Genomic DNA, 27,689 nt, shown 5'->3' on the forward strand with positions numbered 1-27,689 from the left:
GTAGATATGAGTGAATCTGCTGGAGACTAATTTTTCCATGGTGTTTTTATTTTTATTTTTATTTTTTTTTAGACAGGGTCTAGGGTCTTGCTCTGTCACCCAGGCTGCAGTGCAGTGGTATGAAACATGGCTCACTGCAACGCCTGCCTCCTGGGTTCAAGTGATTCTCCCACCTCAGCCTCCCAAGTTGCTGGGACCATAATGGGTGCACACCACCACACCCAGACAATTTTTTTGTATTTTTAGTAGGGACAGGGTTTCACCATGTTGCCCAGGCTGGTCTTGAACTCCTGAGCTCAGGTAATCTGCCCACCTCGGCCTCCCAAAGTGCTGGGATTACAGGTTTAAGTCACTGATCCTGGCCCCTATGAATTTTACACCCGGACAGTTTTTTTGTATTTTTAGTAGGGACAGGGTTTCATCATGTTGCTCAGGCTGGTCTCGAACTCCTGAGCTCAGGTGATCTGTCCACCTTGGCCTCCCAAAGTGCTGGGATTACAGGTGTGAGTCGCTGCTCCTGGCCCCTGTGAAATTTTTAAAAAGTAATTTTTTTTTTTCTAAATTTCATGATGCCTCTTTTGTTTATATTGCTAGAATTATATTAAAGGACTTTGATGGAGTTTGTCTTTACAAAGGTGGCATAAATTAAAGAGTGGTTGGAATCAAAATCTTTGGTCTGCCAGTTTGTAACCAAATAAAATTTCTTGGCTATAATTTTTTCATCTGTACAACAGGAAAGGTATAACATATCTTACTTGCTAGTAAGAAAGAGGCCCCAACATTATTATTTTTTTAACTACATATAAAAGTCGTTTTATTCTAATATTTGCTTTCGTTTTTGGGATAATTCTTGTTTGGGCAGGAGAGCATTTTGCCTAGAAGCACTTGCCATATTTTTTTTTTCCTCCATGGGTGCTGATCAGGAAATGAAGAATGTTTCTTGGGTCTTTGTGGTATTATGTTTCTGAGAAAAGTCAGTTTTTCAATATATCAGCCTTATTTTTGAGAGGTAGGTTTTTTGTTGTTGGTTTAAAACATTCATGAGCGATGTTAAAGAATTAATTTATTCTTTGTCTTTATCAAATACAGTTAAAAGTTATGTGCAGTCGATAAACTACTTTCCACATGACATTAAGAATAACCTACTAAAGGAGAGTGATACAGTACAACATACAGAAACTTGAGAGTCATAATGCTAAATTATTGGTTTCAAATAATAATAATCACTGTATCATTTGTTTATACCTTATATTAGAAGGATATGGGAGGAAAAATTTTAAAGGATGTGTATTTCTATTCTCTTAGTTAAATCCTTTTGACTTATTTAAAATGACTTAATTTTAATTGATAGGTTCTGAAGATGAAACAAGAATAGATATGCAATATCCTGCTCAGTATAAAGGTCAAGAGTTATATTCACAGCAAGATGAGGAGCAGCCACAGGGATGGGTGTCATGGGCCTGGTCCTTTGTGCCTGCAATTGTGAGTTATGACGATGGCGAGGAAGACTTTGGTGGGAACGATCCTGCATCAACCATGCATCAGCAAAAAGCACAGACTTTGAAGGATCCTATTGTTTCTATAGGATTTTATTGCACAAAGGCAACGGTGACTTTCAAAGTAGGTCTTTTCTCTTGCTGTTTATATCTCTAGCAACTTTAATGCTTAAATTTGGATTGTTAGTATAATTCTAGCTTTATTCAAGTTTGTTTTGCATTCAGTAGATGTGAGATAGAGTCTAACAGTTCTTACTTCATAAAATTGCATGGCTCCTCCACTTGAAATCTTTGAATTTTGATCCCTTCCTGTCTTCTTAGGGCATTCTCCACATTTCTTTTTTATTAGCTTCATGGATAGTTTTTTGCCCTATTGAATCATTCAGTTGGTATGCAAACATGCCTTAATATTGTCATTAAAAAAGAAAGGAATAGCAAAAATTTTCCCCTGAATTATTTTACCCATCGGGTACGGTTTCATTTCTGTGCTCTCCTTCGTAACAATCATAACAATCTGTCTCTCTCTCTCTTTTTTTTTTTTTTTTTTGAGACAGGGTCTGGCTCTGTTGCCTAGGCTGGAGTGCAGTGGTGCAATCACAGCTCAGTGCAACCTCTGCCTCCCGGGCTCAAGACATCGTCTCACTTCAGCCTCCCCAGCAGCTGGGACTACAGGCACGTGCCACTGTGCCCAGCTAATTTTTTTTTTTTTTTAAATATTTTGCAGAGTTGGGGTTTTGCCATGTTGCCCAGGCTGGTCTCGCTCCTAGGCTTAAGTGTTTTTCCCCCTTCGGCCTCCCAATGTGCTAGGATTACAGGTGTTAGCTATCACGCCCAGCCTCATAACAAAAATTTTTTTTAAGGATTGTTTACATATAATTATCTCTTTCCTCATCTCTTTCGCTTTTCAGGACAAAATTGTTAACTAGGTCCTCTTCTAGCTATTTTTCCAGCAGTATTTAGCATAACTTGACGACTTTCTCCATTAAAATAATGCATGTAAAATATCTATTCTCATCTATACAAAAATATATATGATATATACAAATATGTGTATGTCCAGGTTAAAGAATAATAAAGTAAATACCCCTTTACTTGAAGAAATATAAAATTATGCCAGGCATGGTGGCTCACACCTGTAATCCCAGTACCCCTGCACTTCAGCCAAAATAAATATAAAATTGCTAGTAGCTTTGATCCCCCATGTGTTCTTCTTTGATCATATTTTACCTTCTCTTCCTCTCACATATAACCCAAACTTAATTTTTGAGTTATTTGTTTCCTGGACTTTTATAATACTATTACCATACATGTAATATTCCTGAATAATATCTTAATTCATTCAACAAATATTTTCAATGCCAGCTGTTTCTAAGCATTGTTTTGTCTCCAGAGATACCAGAGTGAACAGATATAAATTCCTGATTTTTCAAGCTTAAATTGATATTATAAACAAATAACATATATATTGTGTTCATTGAATATAAAGGTTAGGTAGAAAAATCAAGTGGGGGCCGGATGTGGTGGCTCACGCCTGTAATCCCAGCATTTTGGGAGGCCGAGGCGGCCAGATCACCTGAGATCTGGAATTCGAGACCAGCCTGACCAACATGGAGAAACCCCATCTCTACTAAAAAAAAAAATTACCCAATTAGCCGGGCGTGGTGACACATGCCTGTAATCCCAGCTACTCGGGAGGCTGAGGCAGGAGAATTGCTTGAACCTGGGAGGTGGAGGTTGTGGTGAGCTGAGATTGTGCCATTGCACTCCAGCCTAGGCAACAAGAGCGAAACTCTGTCTCCGAAAAAAAAAAAAAAAAAGAAAAATCAAGTAGGAAGAGGAATAGCGAGTGCTTTCACCAGAGGGGATATTATGCAGTTTAAAATGGGATGATCAGGGAAGGCCTTATTATGAAGGGAATATTAAAGCAAAGACCTGCCAAAGAGGAAGCCTCATTGATATGTGAGAATGGACATTCCAGTAATAACAAATGTAAAGGCAACAGAGTTCAAGAAACAGCAAGGAAGCCAGTGGGGCAGTAGTGTCATGAGATATCATGAATGAATGTGGTATGAAGGATAAGAGGGGTGATGAGGTTTGGAGTGGTTCATAAGTTGTAAACTGTGTAGATCATTTTTAGGACTTTGTCTTTTATTCTTAGTGAGATAAACAATATTTGGCCAGTTTTTAGAAGAATTATATGATCCGGGTTGTATTTTAATCTGGATCACTGTGGCTGCTGTGTTGGAAGCAAAAGTAAGGAAAAGAAATAGGAATGCAATTTTCAAGCAAGAGATGGTAATTACTTGGACTAGGGTGATAGCAAGTGGAGGTGATGAAAAGTGATTGTGTTTTGGATGTGTTTTGAAGGTCAAATAGGCAGAATTTCCTGATAGATTTCATTATGAGACATGAATGAAAAAAAAAAGATGATCCAAGGATGGCTCTTAAACAACTAGAAGAGTTGAGCTGTGACATTTTGAGATGACTGGGATTGGGAGAAGACTAGATTTGAGATGAAGATGAGGAATTTAGTTTTGGATAGGTTTAAGATGCCTGCTGTATATTTAAGTAGAGTAACTTAGTGGACAGTTGGATATATGGATCTAGAATTCAGATTAGAAATTTGCCTAGGTGCATATATTTGATAGTCATGATCATATTAAGACTGAAATTAGTGTAGAATAGAAAAAAGAGGTTCTAGAGCCAAGCTCTGGGGCACTGTGATGATAAGAAATTGGAAAGATGAGGAATAAATAGCAAGGGAAGCTGAGAATAAATGATCAATATTGTAGGCAGAAAACCAAGAGACTGGAAGGTAAGTACCATAAATGTTTTAAAGAGGAGGGAATAGATTATTTGTAAGAACGGATCCTTGGATTTTACAATGTGGAAAATTACTGGTGATTTTGAGCAGAACAGTGATATGACACTGTTAGAATCTTTGTTGGAGTTGATTAAAAGCAAATGTGAAGACTGGTAGAAATGTAAAATAGTGCATCTGCTGTGGAATATAGTTTGGTGTTTCCACAAAAAATTAAACGTAGAATTACCATATAATCGAGCTATTTTATTTCTAGGTACGTACTCAAAAGAATAAAAAACTGGTATTCAAACAAATTGGTGAACATAAACGTTCATAGTAGCACTATTCAGTGATCTCCCAAAATGGAAACAATCCATATGTTCATCAGTGGATGAATGAATAAACAAATTGTGGTATATACATACAGTGGAATAATATTCAGCCATAAAAAAAATGAAATTTTGGCCAGGTGTGGTGGCTCATGCCTGTAATCCCAGCATTTTGGGAGGCTGAGGTGGGCAGATCACGAGGTCAGGAGTTCAAGACCAGCCTGGCCAACATGTTGAAACCCCATCTCTACTAAACATACAAAAAGCTGGGCGTGGTGGTGGGTACCTGTAATCCCAGCTACTCGGGAGGCTGAGGCAGGAGAATCGCTTGAACCCGGGAGGCAGAGGTTGCAGTGAGCCGAGATCATGCCATTGCATTCCAGCCTGGGCAACAATAGTGAAACTCCATCTCAGAAAAAAAAAAAAAGGAATGAAGTTCTGATGCATGCTAAACATGAATGAACCTGGAAAATCTCTATGCTGAATGAAATAAGCCAGACACAAAAGGACAAATATTGTATGATTCCACTTAGATGATGTTCTCTAGAGGGACAGAACTAATAGGCTATATGTATGTATGAAAGGGAGTTTATTAAGGAGAGTTGACTCACACGATCACAAGGTAAAGTCCCATGATAGGCCGTCTGCAAGTTGAGGAGCAAGTAAGCCAGTGATGGATCAGTCCGAGTCCCAAAACCTCAAAAGCAGGGAAGCTGACGGTGTAGCTTTCAGTGTGGGCCAAAGGCCTGAGAGCCCCTGGCAAACCACAGGTGTAAGTCCCAAAGTCTAAAAGCTGAAGAACTTGGAGTCTGATGTTCAAGGGCAGGAAGCATCCAGCACAGGCGAAAGATGAAGCCAGAAGACTCAGCAAGTCTAGTCCTTCCACATTCTTCTGCCTGCTTTATCCTAGCTGTGCTTGCAGCTGATTAGATGGTGCCCACCCAGATTGAGGGTGGGTCTGCATCTTCCAGTTCACTGACTCAAATGTTAAACTCCTTCGGCAGCACCCTCATAGACACACTCAAGAACAATACTTTGCAGCCTTCAGTCTAATCAAGTTGACAGTCAGTATTAACCATCACAGATGAGGTATTTAGAACAGGCAAAATCACAGAAACAGCAGTAGAATAGACATGCTAGAGGCTGTAGGATACAGGGGAATTGAGTTAGTGCTTAACAGGTTCAGAGTTTCTGCCTAGTATGATGTAAAAGCTCTGCAAATATATAGTGGGGATAATTATATAATATTTTGTACTAAATGCCACTGAATTGTATACTGACAAGTGGTTAAAACTGTACATTTTATTATGTATATTTTATGCAAAAAGGACAGATAAAAATGCAAATGGTAGTAGAGTAATTGTTGAAGAGTACAGAAAACTTTCAAGACGGTTTTGTTATAAAGAGCATAGAAATGGGGAAATAGCTGGTTGGGGTTGTGGAGCTAAAGACTTTTTTTTTTTTGAAAGATGCGGGTAATCATAGCATGTTTGTTTGGTGATATAAGTGATCTAATAGAGAGGAAAAAATCGATATAGGCAAGAGGGGGAGAATTGGCTGGAGTAATATTCTTGAGTAGATAAGAGGGCTTGGCACCTCTTGTAGAGATGGAAAGTCTGATGACCTCTAATGGGACAATAGGTCATTCATTCATGATAGCAGGAGAGAAAGCAATGTGACCTTGCACACACATAAGTGCTTTGGTAGAAAAGGTGGGTAGCGGTTTTTGAAAGTTCTCTTCGGATTATTTTTTTCTTTAAATAGTTCTCTTAACTCAGAGTAAACATGGGGAAGGAGGAGAAGCTTTGAGGAAAGGGAAGAAGGTATAAAATTGTCATCTTGGGGAGGATGAGGAGTAATGACCCTTGAATATGTATGTTCACTAGGGACACTAAGGACCTACTACACAAAAGTGATCATGAATTTGAAGATATACCAGTTGTTGTGGTTCTATGTATTTTCTGGTCATATTCTGCTGCTTTAGTTAGGGTGATGGTGAAAATAATCTGGAGGACAAGATCAATGCAGAAGAGGTGGTCAAAAAACTGAGAAATCAGACTTTTGGAATGATCATCTTTCTGGATATTGAAATCATCATCTCTCTGGATATTGAAATCACTAAGGATTATGACAGTGGTAGTGTGGGACTGAATCCAAGATTAAATCTTCAGACAACTAGTAGAATGATGTGGGATTGATTTATGAGTCTAAGAAAGAGGGATAATGGGTCTTACAGTCTGTTCTATATATTTTGCTATATTTTGAACAATGCTTATGTAAATGTTCTGGTACAGATCTTTTGACATATATATGTGGAAGAGTTTCTTTGGGATATACTTCTTTTTCTTTAAAAATGTTATCGCCGGGCACAGTGGCTTACGCCTATAATCCCAGCACTTTAGGAGGCCAAAGCAGGCAGATCGCTTGAGCCCAGGAATTCCAGACCAGCCATGCCAATATGGTGAAACTCTGTCACTACAGAAAAATACAAAAATTAGCTAAGCAGATGGCGTGTGCCTGTAGTACCAGATACTTAGCAGGCTGAGGTGGGAGGATCGTTTGAGTTGGAGGGGTGGAGGTTGAATTGAGCTGAGATCCTGCCACTGCCACTGCAGCCTGGGTGACAGAGCAAGACCTTGTCTCAAAAAAAAAGAAAAAAAAAAAAAAAAGAAAGAAAAGAAAATTATGTCTGGGTTACCAGGGACTTTTTTGTAGTTGTTTTTGGTGCTTCTCTTCTGTCTGACCTTTAAATGTTGGCATATAGGGCTTGGTCTTTGACCCTCTCTTCTTTTCTATCTACAAACTCCCAAGGTGATATAACTCCATCATGATACAGATGCTGATAGACTACCAAATTTGTGTCTCCACTTTTCACTTTTCCCTGAGCTCTAGAATTCAACTGCCTGTTTTATATTTCTGCTTTCATATCTGATTGATACTTAACACATACAAACAGAACTCTTGATTTTTCTTTGCAGTTGTGCACCCCCACCCCCACTATTTTACCTTTCATTAAATTGCAACATTATCTACTAATTTGCTCAGGCTTAACATTTATTAGTATCTTTTCTTCTCCCACCACATCTAATCAGTCAGCATGTTCTGTCAGCTGTACCTCTAGGATGCAGTCATTTCTCATCAGCTTTATTGCAACTTGTAGACCAGTAGTTTTCAAACTTTTTGATCTCAAGGCTCCAGGAAACCTTTGCATTCTTAAAAATTATTGAGAATTCTGAGGAGTTTTGTTTATTCATATTACATTTACTCATATTTATTGTATTAGAAATTAAAACAAATCTTAAGAATATGTATATATTAATTTATTTTAAAATGAATTTATTATATGTTGATGTGAATATCATTTTATAATAAAAGTAAAATTACTATATTTTAAAAGGTAAGAAGGGACATGCATTGGTTTATTTTTGTAAATATCTTGAATGTCTGGCTTAGTAGAAGATAGCTGAATTTTTGTGTCTGCTTCAGTATTTAGTCTGTTAGGACATGTTTTAATTAATGTATATGAAGAACATCTAGCCTCACATAGATATTTATTTGGAAAGGAAGGAGTATTTTAATAGCCTTTTGAAAAATTGTGGATATTCCTTTTGATATTACACTAAAGCTCATTAAGTGATAATTTTAAAAGGTTTGTTGGGCTGAGCATGATGGCTCACACCTGTAATCCCAGCACTTTGGGAGGCTGAGGTGGGCGGATCATGAGGTCAGGAGTTCGAGACCAGCCTGGCCAACATGGAAACCCCGTCTTTACTAAAAATACAAAAATTAGCCTGGTGTGGTGGCAGGCGCCTGTAATGCCAGCTACTTGGGAGTCTGAAGCAGGAGAATTGCTTGAACCTGGGAGGTGGAGGTTGCAGTGAGCCAATATCATGCCATTGCACTCCAGCCTGGGTGACAGAGCAAGATACTGTCTCAAAAAAAAAAGAAAAAAAAAGATTTGTTGTTTCTTCAGCACTTAGAAATTGCCTGGTATGTTTTCTACAAATATTTATTTTTTGAATAAGTATGTGCATCCATCCATTATCCATACATCTGCCCACCTTTTCATCTGCTTTTCAGTTTACAAAAATTTATGGACTAATTTTTCAGGTTTTGTTTCCTCTCCAATTTCATTTTTTGTGGGTTTATTATTTCATGTCTGCATTTTTGTAAAGGAGATAAACCCATGTGAAATGAGCTAAACTTTTGAAATAGTGGTATAGGTATTATTCCAGGCAACTTGTTACATTGTGGGGTTGTAGCAGTGGAAAAAAAAAAAATGTTTCTGTTCTCATGGTTTTAAATTTAGCATAGATTTTCTTTGTATTAGTACTAAAGCTACACAATTTATAACTACAACAGATGGCAAGTTATAAAATAAGATAGCCGGGCGCAGTGGCTCACGCCTGTAATCCCAGCACTTTGGGAGGCTGAGGCAGGCAGATCATGAGGTCAGGAGTTCAAGACCAGCCTGGCCAATATGGTGAAACCCTGTCTTTACTAAAAAAAAATTTACAAATAAATATTAAAGACTTTTCTACTTAAGATAATTCAATATTTTCTAATATGACAAAAGTTGAAAAATATAGAGAATAAGTTTCAACTAAAGTTTGTGTCATAGCTTGATTGATTTTATTTTTTAAAGTTTGGGCAAAAATTATAATGCATATATTAGCTGTACTATTTTAACATCATTCTCAGTTCTACTGAAAAAAATTATTTTTGTAATTGAATTCAGTGATTTAGCATTGATTAAAGGGATAAGGATTCATCTTCAAAATTAAAACATAATAAAATAAGATATTAAAAAATATAATAAAAAGGCAACTGTTGACAAATATTGTTGGATATGTTGTCAGTTTTTTTAACATCAAAAGTCCTGACATATAGCCTGGGCAACAGAATGAGACCCTGTCTGTACAAAAAATAAATAAATAAATTAGCAGGGCATGGTGGCGCTTGCCTGTAATCCTAGCAATTTAGGAGGCTGAAGTGGGAGGATTGCTTGAGTCCTGGAGTTTGAGCTGCAATGAGCCATGTTTTCACCACTGTACTCTAGCCTGGGTGACCGAGCAAGATTGTGTCTCCTTAAAAAAAAAAAAAAGTCTCACATTTTGTAAAAAGAAAAAAAAGATATATTGTCAGTTTTAGATGATCAGAATAAGGCACTTATTTTTGCAGAAGATTGTGAGGGAAGTCAAGGATTACAAGTTAGGTACTGTGCTTTTTGGTGATTTTTTCCTGTTTAGTTTTAAATTTGAAATTATTCTGATACATTTCTGTTAACTTGATTGTTGAGAGGAATTATATTCAACTGAATCAGTCAAAATAGGCATTTATCCAACCTGGGCAACATAGTGAGACCTCATCTTTATAAAAAAAAAAAATAGCCAGGTGTGGTAGTGTGCACCTGTAGTCCTAGCTACTCTGGAAGCTGAAGTGGGAGGATTGCTTGAGCCCTGGAGGATTTAGGCTACAGTGACCCATGATCGTGCTACTGCACTGCAGCCTGGGTGACAGAGGAAGACCCTGTGTCAAAAACATAAACAAAGGCAAACAACAACAAAACAAAATAGTCATTTGTGTATAAAACTTTTATAAACTTTTTGGGCAGTATTTGTCAATAGTTATATCTTTTTATAATTTTAGAACATTTATGTTTCTTAAAGTTTGCTCTTAGGGAAATACCTTGATATTGAGGAAAGCATTAGAATTCATTGCTCAGCTTAGATTTGACGAATGTTTGGAATTAATTTCTGGTTCATATTTTTGTTAAGAAAACAAGATCATGTTTCTACATTAGCATTTTGAACAGTTGATATCAGTCCAGCAAAAATCATGCCAAATTAAATCTAGCATTTTTTAAAGAATGTTTAAAATTATTCTTGTAATGTTCGAGTCCTTTGTTTTTTTCTGAGACAGAGTCTCGCACTGTTGCCCAGGCTGGAGTGCAGTGGTGCAATCTCGGCTCACTGCAAGCTCCCCCTCCCGGGTTCACACCGTTCTCCTGCCTCAGCCTCCCCAGTAGCTGGGACTACAGGCGCCCGCCACCATGCCCGGCTAATTTTTTATATATTTTTTTAGTAGAGACAGGGTTTCACCGTGTTAGCCAAGATGGTCTCGATCTCCTGACCTCGTGATCCGCCCACCTCGGCCTCCCGAAGTGCTGAGATTACAGGCGTGAGTCACCGCACGAGTCCTTATAATCAATTAATTGCTTTTTCTCTGTAATAATTGTAGACAGCTGAAGAGGGATCAATTTAAAGAAATTCAAGTTTACTTCAGTAATCATTCTAGATTACAGAATTGTACTTTAAAATAGCTACATTGTATATATCAGTACTAGAAACATCCAAGAAATAGGAGTCTACATTACATAAATATATAAAATATAAAAAGCTTTATTATAAAGAATGAGAATAATTAGTTGATACTCAATATAGAGAAGTCACTGTGCTTAAAATTGTAACTTTTTAGTTCAAGAACTTTTATTAGGCCTAAGTTAAATATTGGTTTTTTAAAAAATGTGAGCTTTGACTTTGCATTTAAAAGTGATGAATATATCTATGTCGTAAGAATGAGGGGAAGTAAATAATTGGCAAACACAGGCTGAAATACCTTTTTAAAAAAAGTAACCTTTTCTTTTTGGAATAATTTTAGAGTTACACACAGGTTGCAAAGACAGTACAGAGAGTTCCCTTATGTTCTTTACCCAGTTTCCCTTATTGTTATATGTGCATTACTGTGTATGCATTACTGTAATGTATATGTGCATTACTGTTACATTTTAAACATTAATTGAATTTCATGATATCTTTTTTGTGTACCATGATTCAAACCAGGATACTATATTGCATTTAGAATAGTACTTTTGTAAAATAATTTATTTAATTTTTGAAACATATAAATAATATGTTGTAAGCATCTGGGGAGTAAGAATTTTTTGTTATGTTAATATCTAGATTAGTACAGGTGTACCTCAGAGATATTGTGGATTTGGTTCCATACCACCACAATAAAGCGAATATAGCAATAAAGCGAGTCACAGAAATTTTTCGTTTTGCCCAATGCATAAAAAATTATGTTTGCACAATATTGTAGTTTGTTAAGTGTCCAACAGTATGTCTAAAAACACTATACATACCTGAATTAAAAGTACTTTATTGTTAAAAAATGCTAACAATCATCTGCACTTTTAGCAAGTCATAACTTTTTGCTGGTGGAGGGTCTTGACTCAGTATTGATGATTGCTGTCTGATCAGGGTGGTGGTTGCTAAAGGTTGGAGTGGCAGAGGCAATTTCTCAGAATAAGACAGCAATGAAGTGTGCCACATTAATTGACTCTTCCTTTCATAGAGGATTTCTCTGTAGCATGGGATGCTGTTTGACTGAATTTTACTCAGAGTAGGACTACTTTTTTTTGAAACAGAGTCTCTCTGTCACGCAGGCTGGAGTGTAGTGGTATGATTTTGGCTCACTGCAACCTCCGCCTCCCAGGTTCAAGCAATTCTTGCACCTCAGCCTCCTGAGTAGCTGGGACTACAGGCATGCACCACCACGCTTGGCTAATTTTTGTATTTTTGGTAGAGATGGGGTTTCACCACGTTGGCCAGGCTGGTCTCAAACTCCTGGCCTCAAGTGATCCACCTGACTTGGCCTTCCAAAGTGCTGGCATTACAGGCGTGAGCCACTGTGTCTGGCCTCAGAGTAGAACCTCTGTCGAAATTGAAGTCAGTCCTTTTCAAACACTACTGCTGCTTTATCAACTAAATATACAGAACATTCTAAGTTCATTGTCATTTCAACAATATTCCTAGCATCTTCACCAGGAGTAGATTCCATCTTCAGAAATCACTTTCTTTATTTATCCGTAAGAAGCCAGTCCTCTTCAGGTTCCACTTCTAAATCTAATTCTCTAGTAGTTACTTCCTCTACCTAAGTCTTGAATACCTCAAAGTCATCCAGGAGGGTTAAAATCAACTTCTTTCAAGCTCTTGTTAATGTGGATAGTTTGACCTCCTTCTATGAATCACGAATGTTCTTAATGGAATCTGGAATAGTAAACCCTTTCAGGAAAGTTTTTGATTTACTTTGCATAGATCCATCAGAGGAATCACTATCTATGGTGGCTATAGCCTTACAAAATGTATTTGTATTTCTTAAATAATAAGACTTGAACATCAACATTACTCCTAATCCATGGGCTGCAGAATGGATGTCATTTTAGCAGGCATGAGAAACAATATTCATCTCCTTGTATATCTCCATCAGAGGTGTAGGGTGACCAGATGCATTGTCAGTGAGCAGTAATATTTTAAGAGGAGTCCTTTTTTTTGAGAAGTAGGTTTTCCATAGGCTTAAAATATTTAGTAAACCATGCCATAAACAGATGTACTGTCATTCAGTCATTTTTTTTCCATTCATAGAGCACAAGCAAAGTAGATTTAGCATGATTCTTAAGGGCCCTAGGATTTTCAGAATGGTGAATGAACACTATCTTCAACTTAAAGTTACCAGATATGTTAGCCCCTAACAAGAGCATCCGCCTGTATTTTGAAGCTTTGAAGCCAAGCACTGACTTTTCCTCTCTAGCTCAGATGACATCTTCTTCCAGGAGAAGGCTGTTTGGTCTGTGTTGAAAATCTGTTGATTAGTAGCCACTTTTATTAATTATCTTAGCTAGGTCTTCTGTGTAACTGCGTGCAGCTTCTACGTCAACCCTTGCTGTTTATCTTGTGCTTTTATGGTATGTAGACGTCTTCTTTCCATAAGGCTCGTGAACAGACCTCTGCTACTGTCGGACTTTTCTCCTGCAGCTTTCTTACATCTATTAGCCTACATAGAATTTAAGAGTTAGGGCTTTACTCTGGATTCAGCTTTGGCTTAAGGGAGTGTTGTGGCTAGTTCGATTGTCTATCCAGACCACTCAAAATTCCTCCATATCAACAGGCTGTTTTACTTCCTTATCACTTGTGTGTACAATTTTAATTTCCTTCAAGACTTTTTCTTTTGCGTTAATGACTGGGCCAACTGTTTGGCTCAAGATGCCTACCTTTTGGCCTGTCTTGGCTTTTACATCCCTTCTTCACTAAGCTTAATCATTTCTAGCTTTTCATTTAAAGTGAGAGACAGGGACTCTTCCTTTCACTTAAATACTTAGACCATTGTAATATTACTAATTAGCCTAATTTCAATATTGTTGTGTCTCAGGAAATAGGGAGGCCCAAGGAGAAGGGAGAGAGGGGAGTGGCTAGACAGTGGAACAGTCAGAACACACACATTTATCAATTAAGTTCTCAGTCTTAAATGGGCACGTTCATGGTGCCCCAAAATAATTCTAATAGTACTATCAAAGATAACTGATTACAGATCACCATAACAGATAATAATAATGAAAAATTTTGAACTATTGGGAGAATTACCAAAATGTGACACAGAGACACAAAGTAAGCATGTGCTATTGGGAAAATGGTGCTGATAGACTTAATTAATGTGGGGTTGCTACAGACTTTCAATTTGTAAAAAGTGCAATATTTGTGAAGTGAAATAAAGCAGAGTGCAATACAATGAGGTTTGCCCCTACTTCTTATCTAGCTGGCCTTCAATAAGTATTTGTTGCATGATTGAATGAGTCTATGAGATTTAGTAGGAAACATATTTTGAAAAGAAATACCCTTGATTCTGTTTCCTTCATAGGAACTAGAAAGAGCCTATTTTATCTTTTTGCATTTAATCACCACTTTCTTTTTATTTCAAATAGTGAGAAGTCTTGGAAATGGCTGAAACTACACATTGTTGAATGTTTTAGTGAATATAAAATGAACTGAGGTTATACTATATGTAAATTTTTGGCAGAATACATAAATGATTTTATGAGTATGGGACTGTTATTGCACACAGCTTTCACTTTTTAAAACAATATTAAGAAGGAGTTTAAAAAGTATTTAAATTCTCTATATACGTTGAGACTAGCATATTCAACCTTTATACCATGGATAATCTGTTACAGCTGTTTTTGTTGCACCTGCTTTCCTGCTTAATAATTAAATTTCCTGAATCTTAAAATTGGCCTCGTTTTAATCAATTAATCATAATAATGACAATTTATTGCTCTTTAATACTGATTTTGATTTACTTAATATTCTTATATTTCTTAGCTCACAGAAATGCAAGCTGAGAGTAGTTATTACAGTCCACAGAAAGTAAAATCTAAAGAAGTATTGTGTTGGGAACAAGAAGGAACTACAGTTGAGGTAATCTTTCAATATTGAACCTGTATTTTTAAATATTTGGTTCTTTAATATTTTATAAATATTTTAATATTTTATAAATACCTGTTTTTATCAGATGTAGTATATTTAAAAATACAAGTAAGATGTTTGTTTCTTATTTTAATAGAGTTTACTATCCCTTAGATAGTATAAATAAATAGTATAGAATAAATTTAAAAATGACATAATTCTAAAGATGTTTAATTTAGAGATTCTACAAGGAAAGCCTCTAACATTTTTATTAAATTCAAGTTCTTAGTTCTAATGTTTCCATTCCTCTTATAGGCCCTTATGATGGGAGAACCTTTCTTTGATTGCCAGATTGGGTTTGTTGGTTGCAGAGCCATGTGCCTTAAAGGAATTATGGGTGTTAAAGATTTTGAAGAGAATATGAATAGAAGTGAAACTGTAAGTCCCTTTCCTCCATGCTTTTGGATAGGATATAGGAATAATTAAGTGCTTATTGAAGTGTTTAACCGTATAATATCTGTTAGACTATATATATCTCGGGCTTGAGAGAAGATCTTTACTATTTGTTCCTGTGTTTCCCCTGCCAGAAATTATAGATCTCGGGGAGTTTAGAAAGTTGGTAGCACCTAACACCTGGACAGTAGTTCCAACTACTTTCTAATTCATGAATCTTTCTTCTTTTTTGTTTATGACAGTTATTTGGAGTTTCCTTTTGGTTTGTTAAAATGATCTTGGCCAAAATAGTTAATGAAAGTGGAGCAGCAGCATTCCTTATCTTTCTGTTTTAGTGATTTCTTTTGACTAGTAAATGGGCATCATAAAATCAAGGTTTTATTTTGTTTAACAGGCTAATGATTTTTCTTCCTGTTTATAAATTTTGCATTTGTTTTCAGGAAGCCTGTTTCTTCATTTGTGGTGACAATTTGAGTACGAAAGGTTTCACATACCTTACAAATTCATTGTTTGATTACCGAAGCCCAGAAAATAATGGTACTCGCGCAGAATTTATCTTGGATTCAACTCATCATAAGGTTAGAGAATATATATTTGAACCAAATTCTAGGCTGTGTTTGGGTGGACACATTGTATGAATACTTGTGATTTCTAGCTTTCTTTTCAAATAATACCTTCTGAATGCTAATTGTTTATTAAAACATTTTGAATGCATTTATACAGTGTATACATGTAGAAATATTTGAGGAGTGCACAGAGATCTTTTATTGAATATGTAAACATATTTTGCTTATTTATGCCCTGCTTCAAAAATAATTGTGGAGGAAACATGTTGAATTACCTCTGTTAATTTTTGTTACTTTTAATGTGTGGGATTGATGTAAAGAAATGAGGAATTTACCTTTTTACTATGTATACTTCTTAGTGTTTTTTAAATGTAAGAATATATTAATATGTTTATGGAATATTAATACATTTATGAAATCAGTTAAAAATTCAGATAATTACCTGAAGATTAATGCAATAGGATAATTTACATTTTACTCTTTTTTATCAAGATTTACTTTCATTGTTAAAATATTTAATGTTGACTTGCATAATTAACATACATTTAGAATATTTCAGTATATCTTTAGTGTTTGAATTGTTTCATGATATGAAATATTTAAGGATTATTTCTATTTGAGAGTATACATTATTAGACAGTTTAGTGATAGTGATAAAGGTCAGAAGTGTACTGTCTTCTCCATTGTAGATATTTATTAACTAGACATGATTAATAAGGTGGTCAAAATGTCTCATAAAAGTATGGATATCTTTTTTGTGTGGTCTATAATAGATGGAATATTACCTTTCTTAGAAGTAAATTCTTGGAATAACCTCTGTCCTTTTGGTCATCCTTTGTGTTGTTATACATTCTATATAAAGATATATATCTAACCTATCAAGCTGTAAACTCAAAAGTTTCTTTTATACAATGTTTATTCTGTTTGCATTGCTTCGTTGGCAGGAGACATACACTGAGATAGCTGGAATGCAACGGTTTGGGGCTTTTTATATGGATTACCTGTATACAATGGAGAACACTAGTGGCAAAGGTATTGGCTTCTTTCCTTTATGTTTGCCATTTCTTGAACAACTGAAACAAAGCCTTCCTCAGAATCAATTGGTCCTTGACTGGTTGTACTCTGCTACATAAGATTTATCTTCTAGTACTTCAGGGAGTGGTTTAATTTTAACATCATGTTAGAATTGTCTTAGATTCTTGTCATTTCAAATCTGTTCTTTATACAGCTGACTGAAGACATTTTGTATAACCTATTAGAATTAGTTCTCATATGTACCATATATTATGATTCTGATAAATTTTATATTACATTAAATTTTTAAAAAGAGTAAACCTTTTCTATTCTAAATACACTTTGAAGGTGATACTAATTTTTAATTAAAAAGAATGTGTTGTATCAATCAGAAAAATAGAAAATCTTCCAGAAACTTTAGATGCATAGATTGTATTATCTTATTATGTACCTTATTATTGTATTTTTTCTATTTTTTGGAAATAAATGACATTTAAAAAATTTCAACATTTTTTTTTATTTCTACATCAATATATAATGTACTTACTATTTCAGTCTTTTTTATGTTGAAAAGTTAGTGAAAATAGGTTCACAGTTTTTTTTGGTGAATTTTTCATGTTTTATAAAAATGATTTCAGTGTATTAGGTGATATGTTAGGTACAGATGAATGCAATGAAAACCAAAGCATTTCCCAAGGAGCCAATAGGTGGTGTTGAACTAGGCATTTAAGTAAATGATTATAGCATAGCATGTTAAGAAGAGTAGTATAGAGAACTAGAAGAAGTGTGGGTAAAAAAAAAAAAATGACAACTTTTTCTTGAGAGGTTGAAACTTCGCAGAGTTGATCTTGAAGTAAATTTGTTTTTGATGAAGAAAGAAGGAAAGAGCAGTGATTTTCTGGCTTCTGCTTTTGGAATGGTTTCTAAATGTTGATGTTTTCGTTGGTCAGTCCTTAATTTCTTTCCCTAAACTTTCTCCCAAGTTAATTTCATTCTTTTCCATGGATTTAAGTGCTTTCCATATGTTGTTGATACCCAAATTTGCATTTTATAGTCCAAACTTCTCTAAGATTCAGAATTAAATATCCAACGCATACTTGATGTTTTTACCTCTGTCTTTCAGATATCTCAAAACTGATTTTGTCCAAAATTGAGTTATTAATAAATATTCCTATGACCACTTACTACCTCTGCTTCTCTATTTTTAGGCTTCTCTTCTTGGAAAATCGTACTATCCTCTTCTTGTTGCTCAAGCCAGAAACGTGGGAGTCATCATGACACACTTTTTCCTTCGCTCCTAGCCATCTGGTCCACAGATGATAACAGTGGTATCACTGTTACCATATGGACTAGCATCTAGTTCATATGTACCATCATCTCTAGGTTCTAATATATATATTTTTTTGAGACAGAGTTTTGCTCTGTTGCTCAGAGTGCAGTGGCATGATCTCGGCTCACTGCAACTTCTGCCTCCCTGGTTCAAGCGATTCTCATGCCTCAGCCTCCTAAGTGGCTGGGACTACAGGCATGCACTGCCATGCCTGGCTAATTTTTGTATTTTTAGTAGGGGCGGGGTTTTGCCATGTTGGCCAGGCTGGACTTGAACTCCTAATCTCAAGTGATCCATCCACCTTGGCTTCCAAAAGTGCTGGGATTATAGGCGTGAGCCACCGCACCCAGCCAGGTTCTAAAGCTTTCTTACTGGTCTTCCTGCTTTCACTGTAGTCCTATAGTTTCTACTGCAATCACAGGGATTTAATTATCTGCTGATAATTTTCATGGGCCTGACATTGGTTTGTTTAAAAACAAAATTAAATAGTTTACTAGATTCTGGTCTTGAGTTACTTGGTGGATAGTGATAACTATTAAGAAAGCTAGATAAGAGGAAAATTTTTGGAGGAAAAGATGAGTTTTGAGATATCTGTGGACATTGAAGTGTAAATATTCCTTAGCCAGTTATATATATGAAAGTGCAACTCAGAAGTCTTATGTTCTAATAGCGTTGCAAATTATTATAGTGTTGTAATTGCCACTTGTAAGCTGGTAGGTTTCCTCTTGTTCAGTATAATGTCTTATGCACGTGCTGTGGATTCCATGTCTTGTGAGGAGGTGGAGTATGTAGTAGTTATCTTTCAAGCAAAGGAAACCTAGCACAGAACATCTTTATTTGTATGTATGCCTCTCCTGCAGTTTTTAAAAGATAGAAACATGATTTATGTTTGTTAGATTGTTTATATATTACTTCTGAGAAGCCAGTAGTTTGTTAACTTTTGGGTTTTTCATATTTTTCACTTCCATGAATAGTATACAGTGTTACAGATATCATAGTCCTTAACTTTTAAAACAAAATATTGAATATTACACATGTACAGAACAGCAAAGAATTTAAAACTGAACACCTGTGTATTCTCCACGCACACCAAGAAATAGGACATTGTTAGCATCCAGTAAGCCTCCTATGTGTTTCTTTTCTACCACACTCTTCTCCTTTACTGGAGGAGATTGCTGTTTTGAGATTCATTGAGAACCATTGTCTTGCTTTTGGTTTATCCCCATTTTACAGATGAGGAAACAGCAAACCCATTACAGGTAAAGTAACAAGAACCAAGATCATACACAGTATGTGGGATTTGAACCCAACCTATCCAGCTCTAGAGCCTACATTTATAACTACTCTGTTGATATTTCTTTTCTTTTTTTTTTTTTGTTTTTTTTTGTTTGAGACTGAGTCTTGCTCTGTCGCCCAGGCGGGAGTGCAGTGTTGCAATCTCGACTCACTGCAAGCTCTGCCTCCCGGGTTCATGCCATTCTCCTGCCTCAGCCTCCCGAGTAGATGGGACTACAGGCACCCGCCACCACGCCCGGCTAACTTTTTGTATTTTTAATAGAGACAGGGTTTCACCATGTTAGCCAGGATGGTCTCGATCTCCTGACCTCGTGATCCACCCGCTTCAGCCTCCCAAAGTGCTGGGATTACAGGTGTGAGCCACTGCGCCCGGCCCTCTGTTGATATTTCTTTCTTTCTTGGTTTACCTGAAACAAGAAATTTGTAGAATTTTAAGTATTAATGAGCTAGGAAAAGTAATGAGTTCCTATAAGAGGATACTTGTAAATACTTAAAAAAAAAAACCTTATCTAAAACTCTTGTTTTTTTGTGACAACTTTTTTTTTGTTTCTATGGTCTACGTTATCAAAAAGTGCCCTAAATTTTATCTAAGTAAATATCTAAACACATATTGAGCCAATATTTTTACAAAGTTTGTAGTGAATCCTGATAGTTTGAAGGCAGATTTGATTTTGTATGTTTTAAGTAAGTTCATCGTAGTATTCTAATTAATGTAAGAAACTAGGCCGAGCGTGGTGTCTCATGCCTGTAATCCCAGCACTTTGGGAGGCTGAGGTGGGCAGACCATGAGGTCAGGAGTTTGAGACCAGTCTGGCCAACATGGTGAAACCCTTTCTTTACTAAAAATACAAAAATTAGCCAGGGGTGGTGGCAGGCGCCTGTAATCCCAGCTACTTGGGAGGCTGAGGCAGGAGAATCACTTGAAACTGGAAGGTGGAGGTTGCAGTGAGCTGAGATCATACCACTGCACTCCAGCCTGGGCAATAAGAACAAAGCTCCATGTCAAAAAAAAAAAAAAAAAAAAAAGAAAAGAAAAGAAACTAGTAAATACAGTAATAAAGGAAGCTTCTATTATTTATTTTTCTTGTAATAAATGATATAATAGTATCTTGTCCACATTATACTATGGCATATAAATAAAAATTAAGTTTCCTGTGCTACTATTTGATATTGATGATAAGCTGCTGCTTCTCTTCTTCTTCTTCTCCTCCTCCTTCTTTCTTCTTGCTGCTGCTGCTGCTTCCTCCCCCTCCTCCCCTTCTCTTCTCCTCCTCCCCTTCCTTGTCCTCCCCCTCCTTGCCTTCCTCCCCCTCCTCCCGGTCCTTCTCCCCTTCCTCCCCTCCACCCCTCCTCCTCCTCCTCCTCCTCCTTCTCCTTCTCTGTGAGTATACTTTATGTAGTCATTTTTGTTTACAACTGAAACTCTGGAAAAATTAACATATTTTGCCCATGAGCTTCTTATAGACACCAGTAAAAGTTTGAACCTTGTGTTCCACAAGATAAGCATCTTCTGACAATTATTTTACTTTTTTTTATGGTGCTTGAAAGCAAATGATGTTTTAAAAACTAAATGGAACTATTTATTATTAATATAATTGTGTAAATATTTGTTAATGTTGTAATGACTACCTTTCTAGTCTTTTCTGTTTAAGGGGGTTATTACAAATGTTATGGACCCTAAAGTAGATAGCTGAAATTGTAATGTACAACAGGAAGATTTTAGAGATAACCAATTTTAGAGATACAATAGGAGATAAATCTGAAACAATTAAGTTATTGAATTGAAGGGCAAGAATTGAGAAAGAGTCTTGACTCTTAATAAGAGCAGCCAAACATTCAGGGAGCTGGAGTGGCCAGATGCATGAAAGGTGGGCACAAGTAAATAGCTGAAAATATATAGCTAAAAGCCAGTTGTGTTTTTACATTTCAGACAAGCCATGGTATCTAAATTTAAACTGCATTATATTCAGTTTTCATTATGGGCGGCATTGGCCTCTATTATTTTAGAGACAATTTTATGTCTAAAAGAAGAGTCTTGTTATACAGTGACATCATTTAGGAAGTCTGTTATCCCATAAAGGACCCATAGCAGGGCATTTTTATTGCTTTTTGAGTATTTTGATTTGTAACCGAAGTTCTATCTTTAAGTTACCTCATTCTGTCTTACATGTAATTCTAGAAATGTAATGGTTTTAGCTATGAAAGTAATGGTTTTGATGTGAATGGTATGTTATTTATACCTAATTCCTAATGTGAGTCAGTATTAATCATACATCTTACAAAATATGTATACGATTAACTTTGTATGTTTTATTTGATGTGACATTGGGCTTTTAGATTTTTACTTGTATTATATAGTCAGCTTTAATCTTTGCACTAAGTCATCTGGTTAAAAATATGTGAGTAATAAATCGAATTAATTTTTGGCCAGGCGTGGTGGCTCACGCCTGTAATCTCAGCACTTTGGGAGGCCGAGGTGGGCGGATCATGAGGTCAGCAGATCGAGACCATCCTGGTTAACATGGTGAAACCCCATCTCTACTAAAAAAAAAAAAAAAAAAAAATCAGCTGGGCGTGGTGGTGGGCGCCTGTAGTCCCAGCTACTTGGGAGGCCGAGGCAGGAGAATGGCATGAACCCAGGAGGTGGAGCTTTCAGTGAGCCGAGATCACGCCACTGCACTCGAGCCTGGGTGACTGAGACTGTGTCCCAAAAATAAATAAATAAAAATCAATCTATCATTTAATCTAATTCATTTTTGTTCATATGATGAAGACTAAAGATTGAACTGTACTCCTTTGCATGAAATAATGGAAATATGTTTTTGTATAAAAGTATTAGAAGGTATAGATATAAAAGTTTTGTGTAAGTAGGCCTTTCTAGTTTCTAAAGTTACTAAATCCTGGAAAAATCTTTCTTCTTTTTGTCTGAATAAACAAAATGCATTATAAATTAAAAATCGTTTTTATCACTTACAATAATGGATTTATGTATACAAAACTCTCATTTAAGAGGTGTACATATTAGATAATGACACATGCCTATAGGTGGGGCCAATATCTTATTTAGAAAACAGTGTATGAGGAGATGAGGAATCTAGGAAGTAGGATTCTGTACCATGGAGCATCACCATAATGAATCTATTCTAGAAAAAGTTCAAAGCAGGTAATACCTACTGTTCATTTCCATGGTCATTATAAAACTCTCAAGGCACCCTGTGATCATGTTACTTAAATAACCCAATTTTCAATAGACTAAGATAATTTACTAAGATAAATTAGTAAAATGGAGTTTCCTCCAAAGTACCCCCTCTCAGTCAATGCATATTGTGTATAGAATTACTAGATATAAGCCAATTAGGTTTTGCAGAATAATTTTCTAAGAATGACAATTTTGATTTTATATTGCTTATTTTAATATTAAATAACAGGAATAAATTTTAATGAATTGCTTTTTATCAGTAATTTATTATATGCATAGAGAAATACAAATCAGCAGGGCTCTCTGTATGCAGCTGACTGGGAATTTGTTTTAAGGCATTAAGCTACAAGCTATAAAAATGAGAGAAGAGCGATTTTAAAATATATACTTGGTATATCCAATTGATGCTTAAAATATAAAATTTGACTTCTTTTAGGTTCCACAAATCAACAAGACTTTTCTTCAGGGAAAAGTGAAGATTTGGGAACAGTTCAGGAGAAGTCCACCAAAAGCCTTGTTATAGGTCCTCTCGATTTTCGTTTGGATAGCAGTGCGGTGCATAGGATTTTGAAAATGATTGTGTGTGCCTTGGAACACGAATATGAACCATATAGCAGGCTAAAATCAGGTTTGTTTCTGGATTAATTTAGAATCTTTTGCCATTTGTTTTGAGAATAATTATATAATCCAATTTGTGTTGTCTTGCTAACTTTACGTTTTTAGTGTAATTTGCCTGTTTGCAAGGACTTTGATATATGTAGCTGTTTATTTAAAGAATAAACTTGTGTGTAGAAGTTGGAGAGATCAAGATTTGAAAATTATTGCACAAGTACTTTATTTGCCAGTATTTGTCAGTATTTTATTGTTATACCTTTTGGGTACTTTTTCTAGTGGATACTTGTAAATATGACTTTTTTTTTCACATTAATGGATTCTAAGGAGCCAGATACAAAGTTGGGCTCTAAACACACAAATTTAACATTCAAGAAAACTTAGGCACTACTGGTTTAGAAAAAATTGCTGTACAACTAATTTTTTCTACATGGTAGATAGCTATGGTTGTCATAGTTTCATAAAATACGAATTCCTTTTTAAAGCAGTAAAGCAACTCTAGAGTAGAGCATAATAGTGTAATGAGGAAGTATAAGATAATGAAGAGCTCACCCTGTGGAGTCAGACTATAGTTTAAAATTTGACCCTCAATTCTTAGTATCCTTAGGAAATTTAATTAACATCTTTGATGTTTCATTTCTCGGTCTCTATAATAAGTTTAGTTATTGTGACAGAGATGGCTAATTGTCTCCTCAATATCCATCCTTTTTCATAGTAATAGAAATTTCTGTAACAGAAATAAAGACTATACATTTAAGGGATAGTCATATGACTAGGTTCTGTCTACTGGGATGGGAGCAGAACTTTATGTGATGTTTTGGGCCATGACTTTAAAAGGAAAAGAGCATGCCTTCCTTCTTTTCTTCTCGCTGGAAAATAAATACAATGGTATGGGCTGGACCTGACATTTTAGATCTGAGATTAAAGCTGCATGCTGAGGATGACAGAGTAGCAAGATAAAAAGCACCTAGGTCCTCAGTACTGTGATGGCACCATGTCAGCCCTGGATCCTTTAGACTCAGATTGTTTCATGAAAGAGAAATAAGGACTGAGCATGGTCACTCATATCTGTAATCCCAGTAGTTAGGGAGGCCAAGGCAGGAGGATTGCTTGAGCCCAGGAGTTTGAGACCAGCTTGGGCAACATGGCAAGACCCAGTCTCTACAAAAGATAAAAAAAAAAAAAAAAAAAAAAAAAATTAGTTGGGTGTGGTGGTACATGCCTGTGGTCCCCGGGCTGAGCAGGGAGAATTGCTTGAGCCTGAATGGTTGAAGTTGCAGTGAGCTGTGATTGTGCCACTGTGCTCCAGCCTGGCCAACACAAGACCCTGTCTCAAAAAAAAAAAAAAAAAAAAAAGCTGCTGTTTTTGTTGAAATTTCTATTACTTTACTTTTGTCCCAGCAACTTTACTGTTACCTTAAATGATACACTGATAGGACCTACTTCCAATGATAGTTCTGAGCACTAAATGAGATAGTGCACGTAAAAGCACTTAACCCAGTGTACAGTAAGTGCTTGACACATCCATGCATTCATTTATTGTACCTTACTTGAATGCCTACCCTGTGCCAGACATTCTTTATGTGCTAGGATAGTATAGCAAACAAGACATATAAAGCCTTTGGTCTCATGGAGCTTATATCCTCACGGGGTAGACAAATAGTAAACAAGTTAAAATATCATTTCAGTCATTGATAAATACTAGAGAAAAAAAATAAAAGAAAGTATGAGGAAGAGTGCTAGAAACAGAAGGAGGGGAGAGCTGTTTTAGTAGGGACTTTAGGAAAGTTTTCTCTGGAGAAGTTTATATGTGAGCTAACTTGTGAATGATGTAAGGGAGTGAATCATGCATATAATTATGAAAAGAGGGTTTTATGTAGACAAGTGCAAGAGCCTTGGGGTAGGAACAGTTTTGGCAGTATACGGGGATACAAACAGGCTAGAATAGCTGAAGCACAATAAATGTTTGTAAGTCATAGAGGTAGACATCAATCACCGTGTTGGGTTTTAGGGACCACGTAGTCTGGATTTTATTCTAAATGTGATGGGAAATCATTGGTAAGTTTTGAATAGGAAGTTATTAACTTATTATTTTAATAGTAAATAGTATGGTTGGCATATGTTTTCATTTAAAAAAATTTAGATTTTCCTAGTTTTACTTGCACTCATTTGTGTGCATGTGTATTAAGTTCTATACAATTTCATTACCTTTGTAGGTTTGTGTGTTCACCATGGTCAAGAAAATGAACAGTTCCAATACCACAAGGATCTGGCATGTTGCTCTCTTATAACCACACCCACTTCCCTACCATGTTCCTTTCTCCTCCCTCTTTTCCAGGGGCTAGGGATAACCCCTGGAAACTTTTGTCTTCCATTTCTAAAATTTTGTCATTTCAACAATGTTAAATAAGTGAAATCATACAGTATGTAAGCTTTTGAGGTTGACTTATTTTGCTGAGCATAATTCTCTGGAGACTTATTCAAGTTGTTGCATGTATCAGTAGTTTGTTTCTTTTCCTGCTGAGTAGTATTCCATTGTATACATATACTATAGTTTGTTAATTCCCTCACTTATGGAAGAATATTTGGGATTACTCTAGTTTTGGGCTATTACAAATAATGCTGCTCTGAACAGTTGTGTACTGGTTTTTGTGTAAACATTTCTTCAGGATAAATTGCTGGGTCATATGGTAGTTGCATGTTTATTATTTTTTTTAAAGAAACTACCAAGCTGTTTTGAGGAGTGGCCATACTATTTTACATTCCTATCCAATGATGACTGTGTGATCCAGCTTCTTTACATCTTCCCAGCATTTTGTTTTGTCACTGCTTTTTATTTTAGCCATTCTGATAGATGTGTAGTTTTAATTAGCAATCTGCCATCTCACTGTTGTTTTAAAGTTGTGTTTCCTTATTGGCTAATAATGCTGAACATCTTTTTATGTGCTTTTGCCATTTTTATTTCTTCAGTGAACTGCATATGTCTTTTGCTCATTTTAAAAATTGGGTTAATCTGAAAGTTTTAATGTTTTTCATTTTATACTCAAGTATGTCATCATTTTGAATTAATTTTTTACATAAGGAGTGAGGTTTAGATAGGGGTTTATTTATGTGTCTTTGAATTTTCAATTGCACTAGCACCATCCTTTCTTTATTGAACTGGTTTTTTACCTTTGTCAAAAATCCATTGAGCATATTTGTGTGGGTCTGTTTCTGAGTCCTCTAGTTTGTTTTCAGTTAGTAGACCTATGATATTTCCCACTGTCAGTACCATGCTGACTTAATTACTGTAACGCTGTGGTAAACCTTTATATTGGAGGGAGAAGTTACTCATTTTGGTTTTGAGGGAACATTTGTTTAGGTTAGAAATAACCTCATTATAACTTTCATTTACATATATCTCTAATGGAATATTGGGTTGGCTGTTTCGTTTTGTTTTTGTTTGGAGATGGGGTCTCACTTTGTTGCCTAGGCTGAAATACAGTGGTGTGATCATGGCTCACTGTAGCCTTGATATCCTAAAATCAAGTGAGTCTCCTGCCTCAGCCTCCTGAGTTGCCGGGACCATAGGTGTGCACCTCCAAGCCCAGCTAATCTTTTTTTTTGTAGAGATGAAGTCTTACTATGTTGCCCAGACTTATCTTGAACTCCTGGGCTCAAACAATCCTGCCTTGGCCTCCCAAAGTCCTGGGATTATAGGCATGAACCACTGTGCTGGCCCTTGACTCTTTTAATATAGATCTATTGGTGTTATTTATTTTTCTCATGTAAAAGTCCAAGTTGGTTAGTATTCCAGGGAAACTGTTTTATGAGGTTGTCTTAGACCCAGATTCCTTCTATTTTATTGTTCTGCCAACCCCAGAGATATGCCATATATACATAGTCAGAATTGGGTCACCATTATGGTGTGTAATTTTAATCAGGAGGAAGGGGGAACAAGAGCATAAACGAAGGTATGTAGTCTTATTTATTTATTTATTTATTTATTTATTTAAGATGTAGTCTCGCTTTGTTGCCCAGGCTGGAGTACAGTGGCACGATCTTGGCTCACTGCAACCTCTGTCTCCTGGGTTCAAGAGATTCTCCTGCTTCAGCCTCCCGGGTAGCTGGGATTACAGGCATCTGCCACCATGCCTGGCTAATTTTGCATTTTTAGTACAGATGGGGTTTTACCATGTTGGCCAGGCTGGTCTCGAACTCCTGACCTCAAGTGATCCACCCACCTCGGCCTCCCAAAGTGCGGGGATTACAGACGTGAGCCACCGCACCCGGCCTGTAGTCCCATTTTAAGGACATGGCACTCTCATCCCATTGACCAAAATAGTGACATGTCCCCACACCTAACTACAA

At 36.2% G+C, this 27,689-nt stretch overlaps 1 protein-coding gene across 19 annotated transcripts in view; it reads left to right on the forward strand.

Moving 5' to 3' along the window:
- The window catches only part of VPS13B (vacuolar protein sorting 13 homolog B), a 916,166-nt gene that overhangs the window by 109,956 nt on the left and 778,521 nt on the right, over positions 1–27,689 (forward strand). For all 19 annotated transcript variants that reach the window (XR_008509424.2, XM_054519206.2, XM_054519208.2 and 16 more), the window contains 6 exons: positions 1,352–1,620; positions 14,786–14,881; positions 15,185–15,307; positions 15,763–15,900; positions 16,833–16,920; positions 23,164–23,355. Coding sequence is in view for 18 of the 19 variants with exons in the window: in XM_054519206.2 (XP_054375181.2) it covers positions 1,352–1,620; positions 14,786–14,881; positions 15,185–15,307; positions 15,763–15,900; positions 16,833–16,920; positions 23,164–23,355 (906 nt within the window). In the remaining variant the exon portion in view is untranslated. The remainder of the gene's footprint in view (positions 1–1,351; positions 1,621–14,785; positions 14,882–15,184; positions 15,308–15,762; positions 15,901–16,832; positions 16,921–23,163; positions 23,356–27,689) is intronic.

The sequence above is a fragment of the Pongo abelii genome, chromosome 7 (genome assembly GCF_028885655.2).
Source record: "Pongo abelii isolate AG06213 chromosome 7, NHGRI_mPonAbe1-v2.0_pri, whole genome shotgun sequence".
Taxonomy (NCBI): Eukaryota; Metazoa; Chordata; class Mammalia; order Primates; family Hominidae; genus Pongo; species Pongo abelii.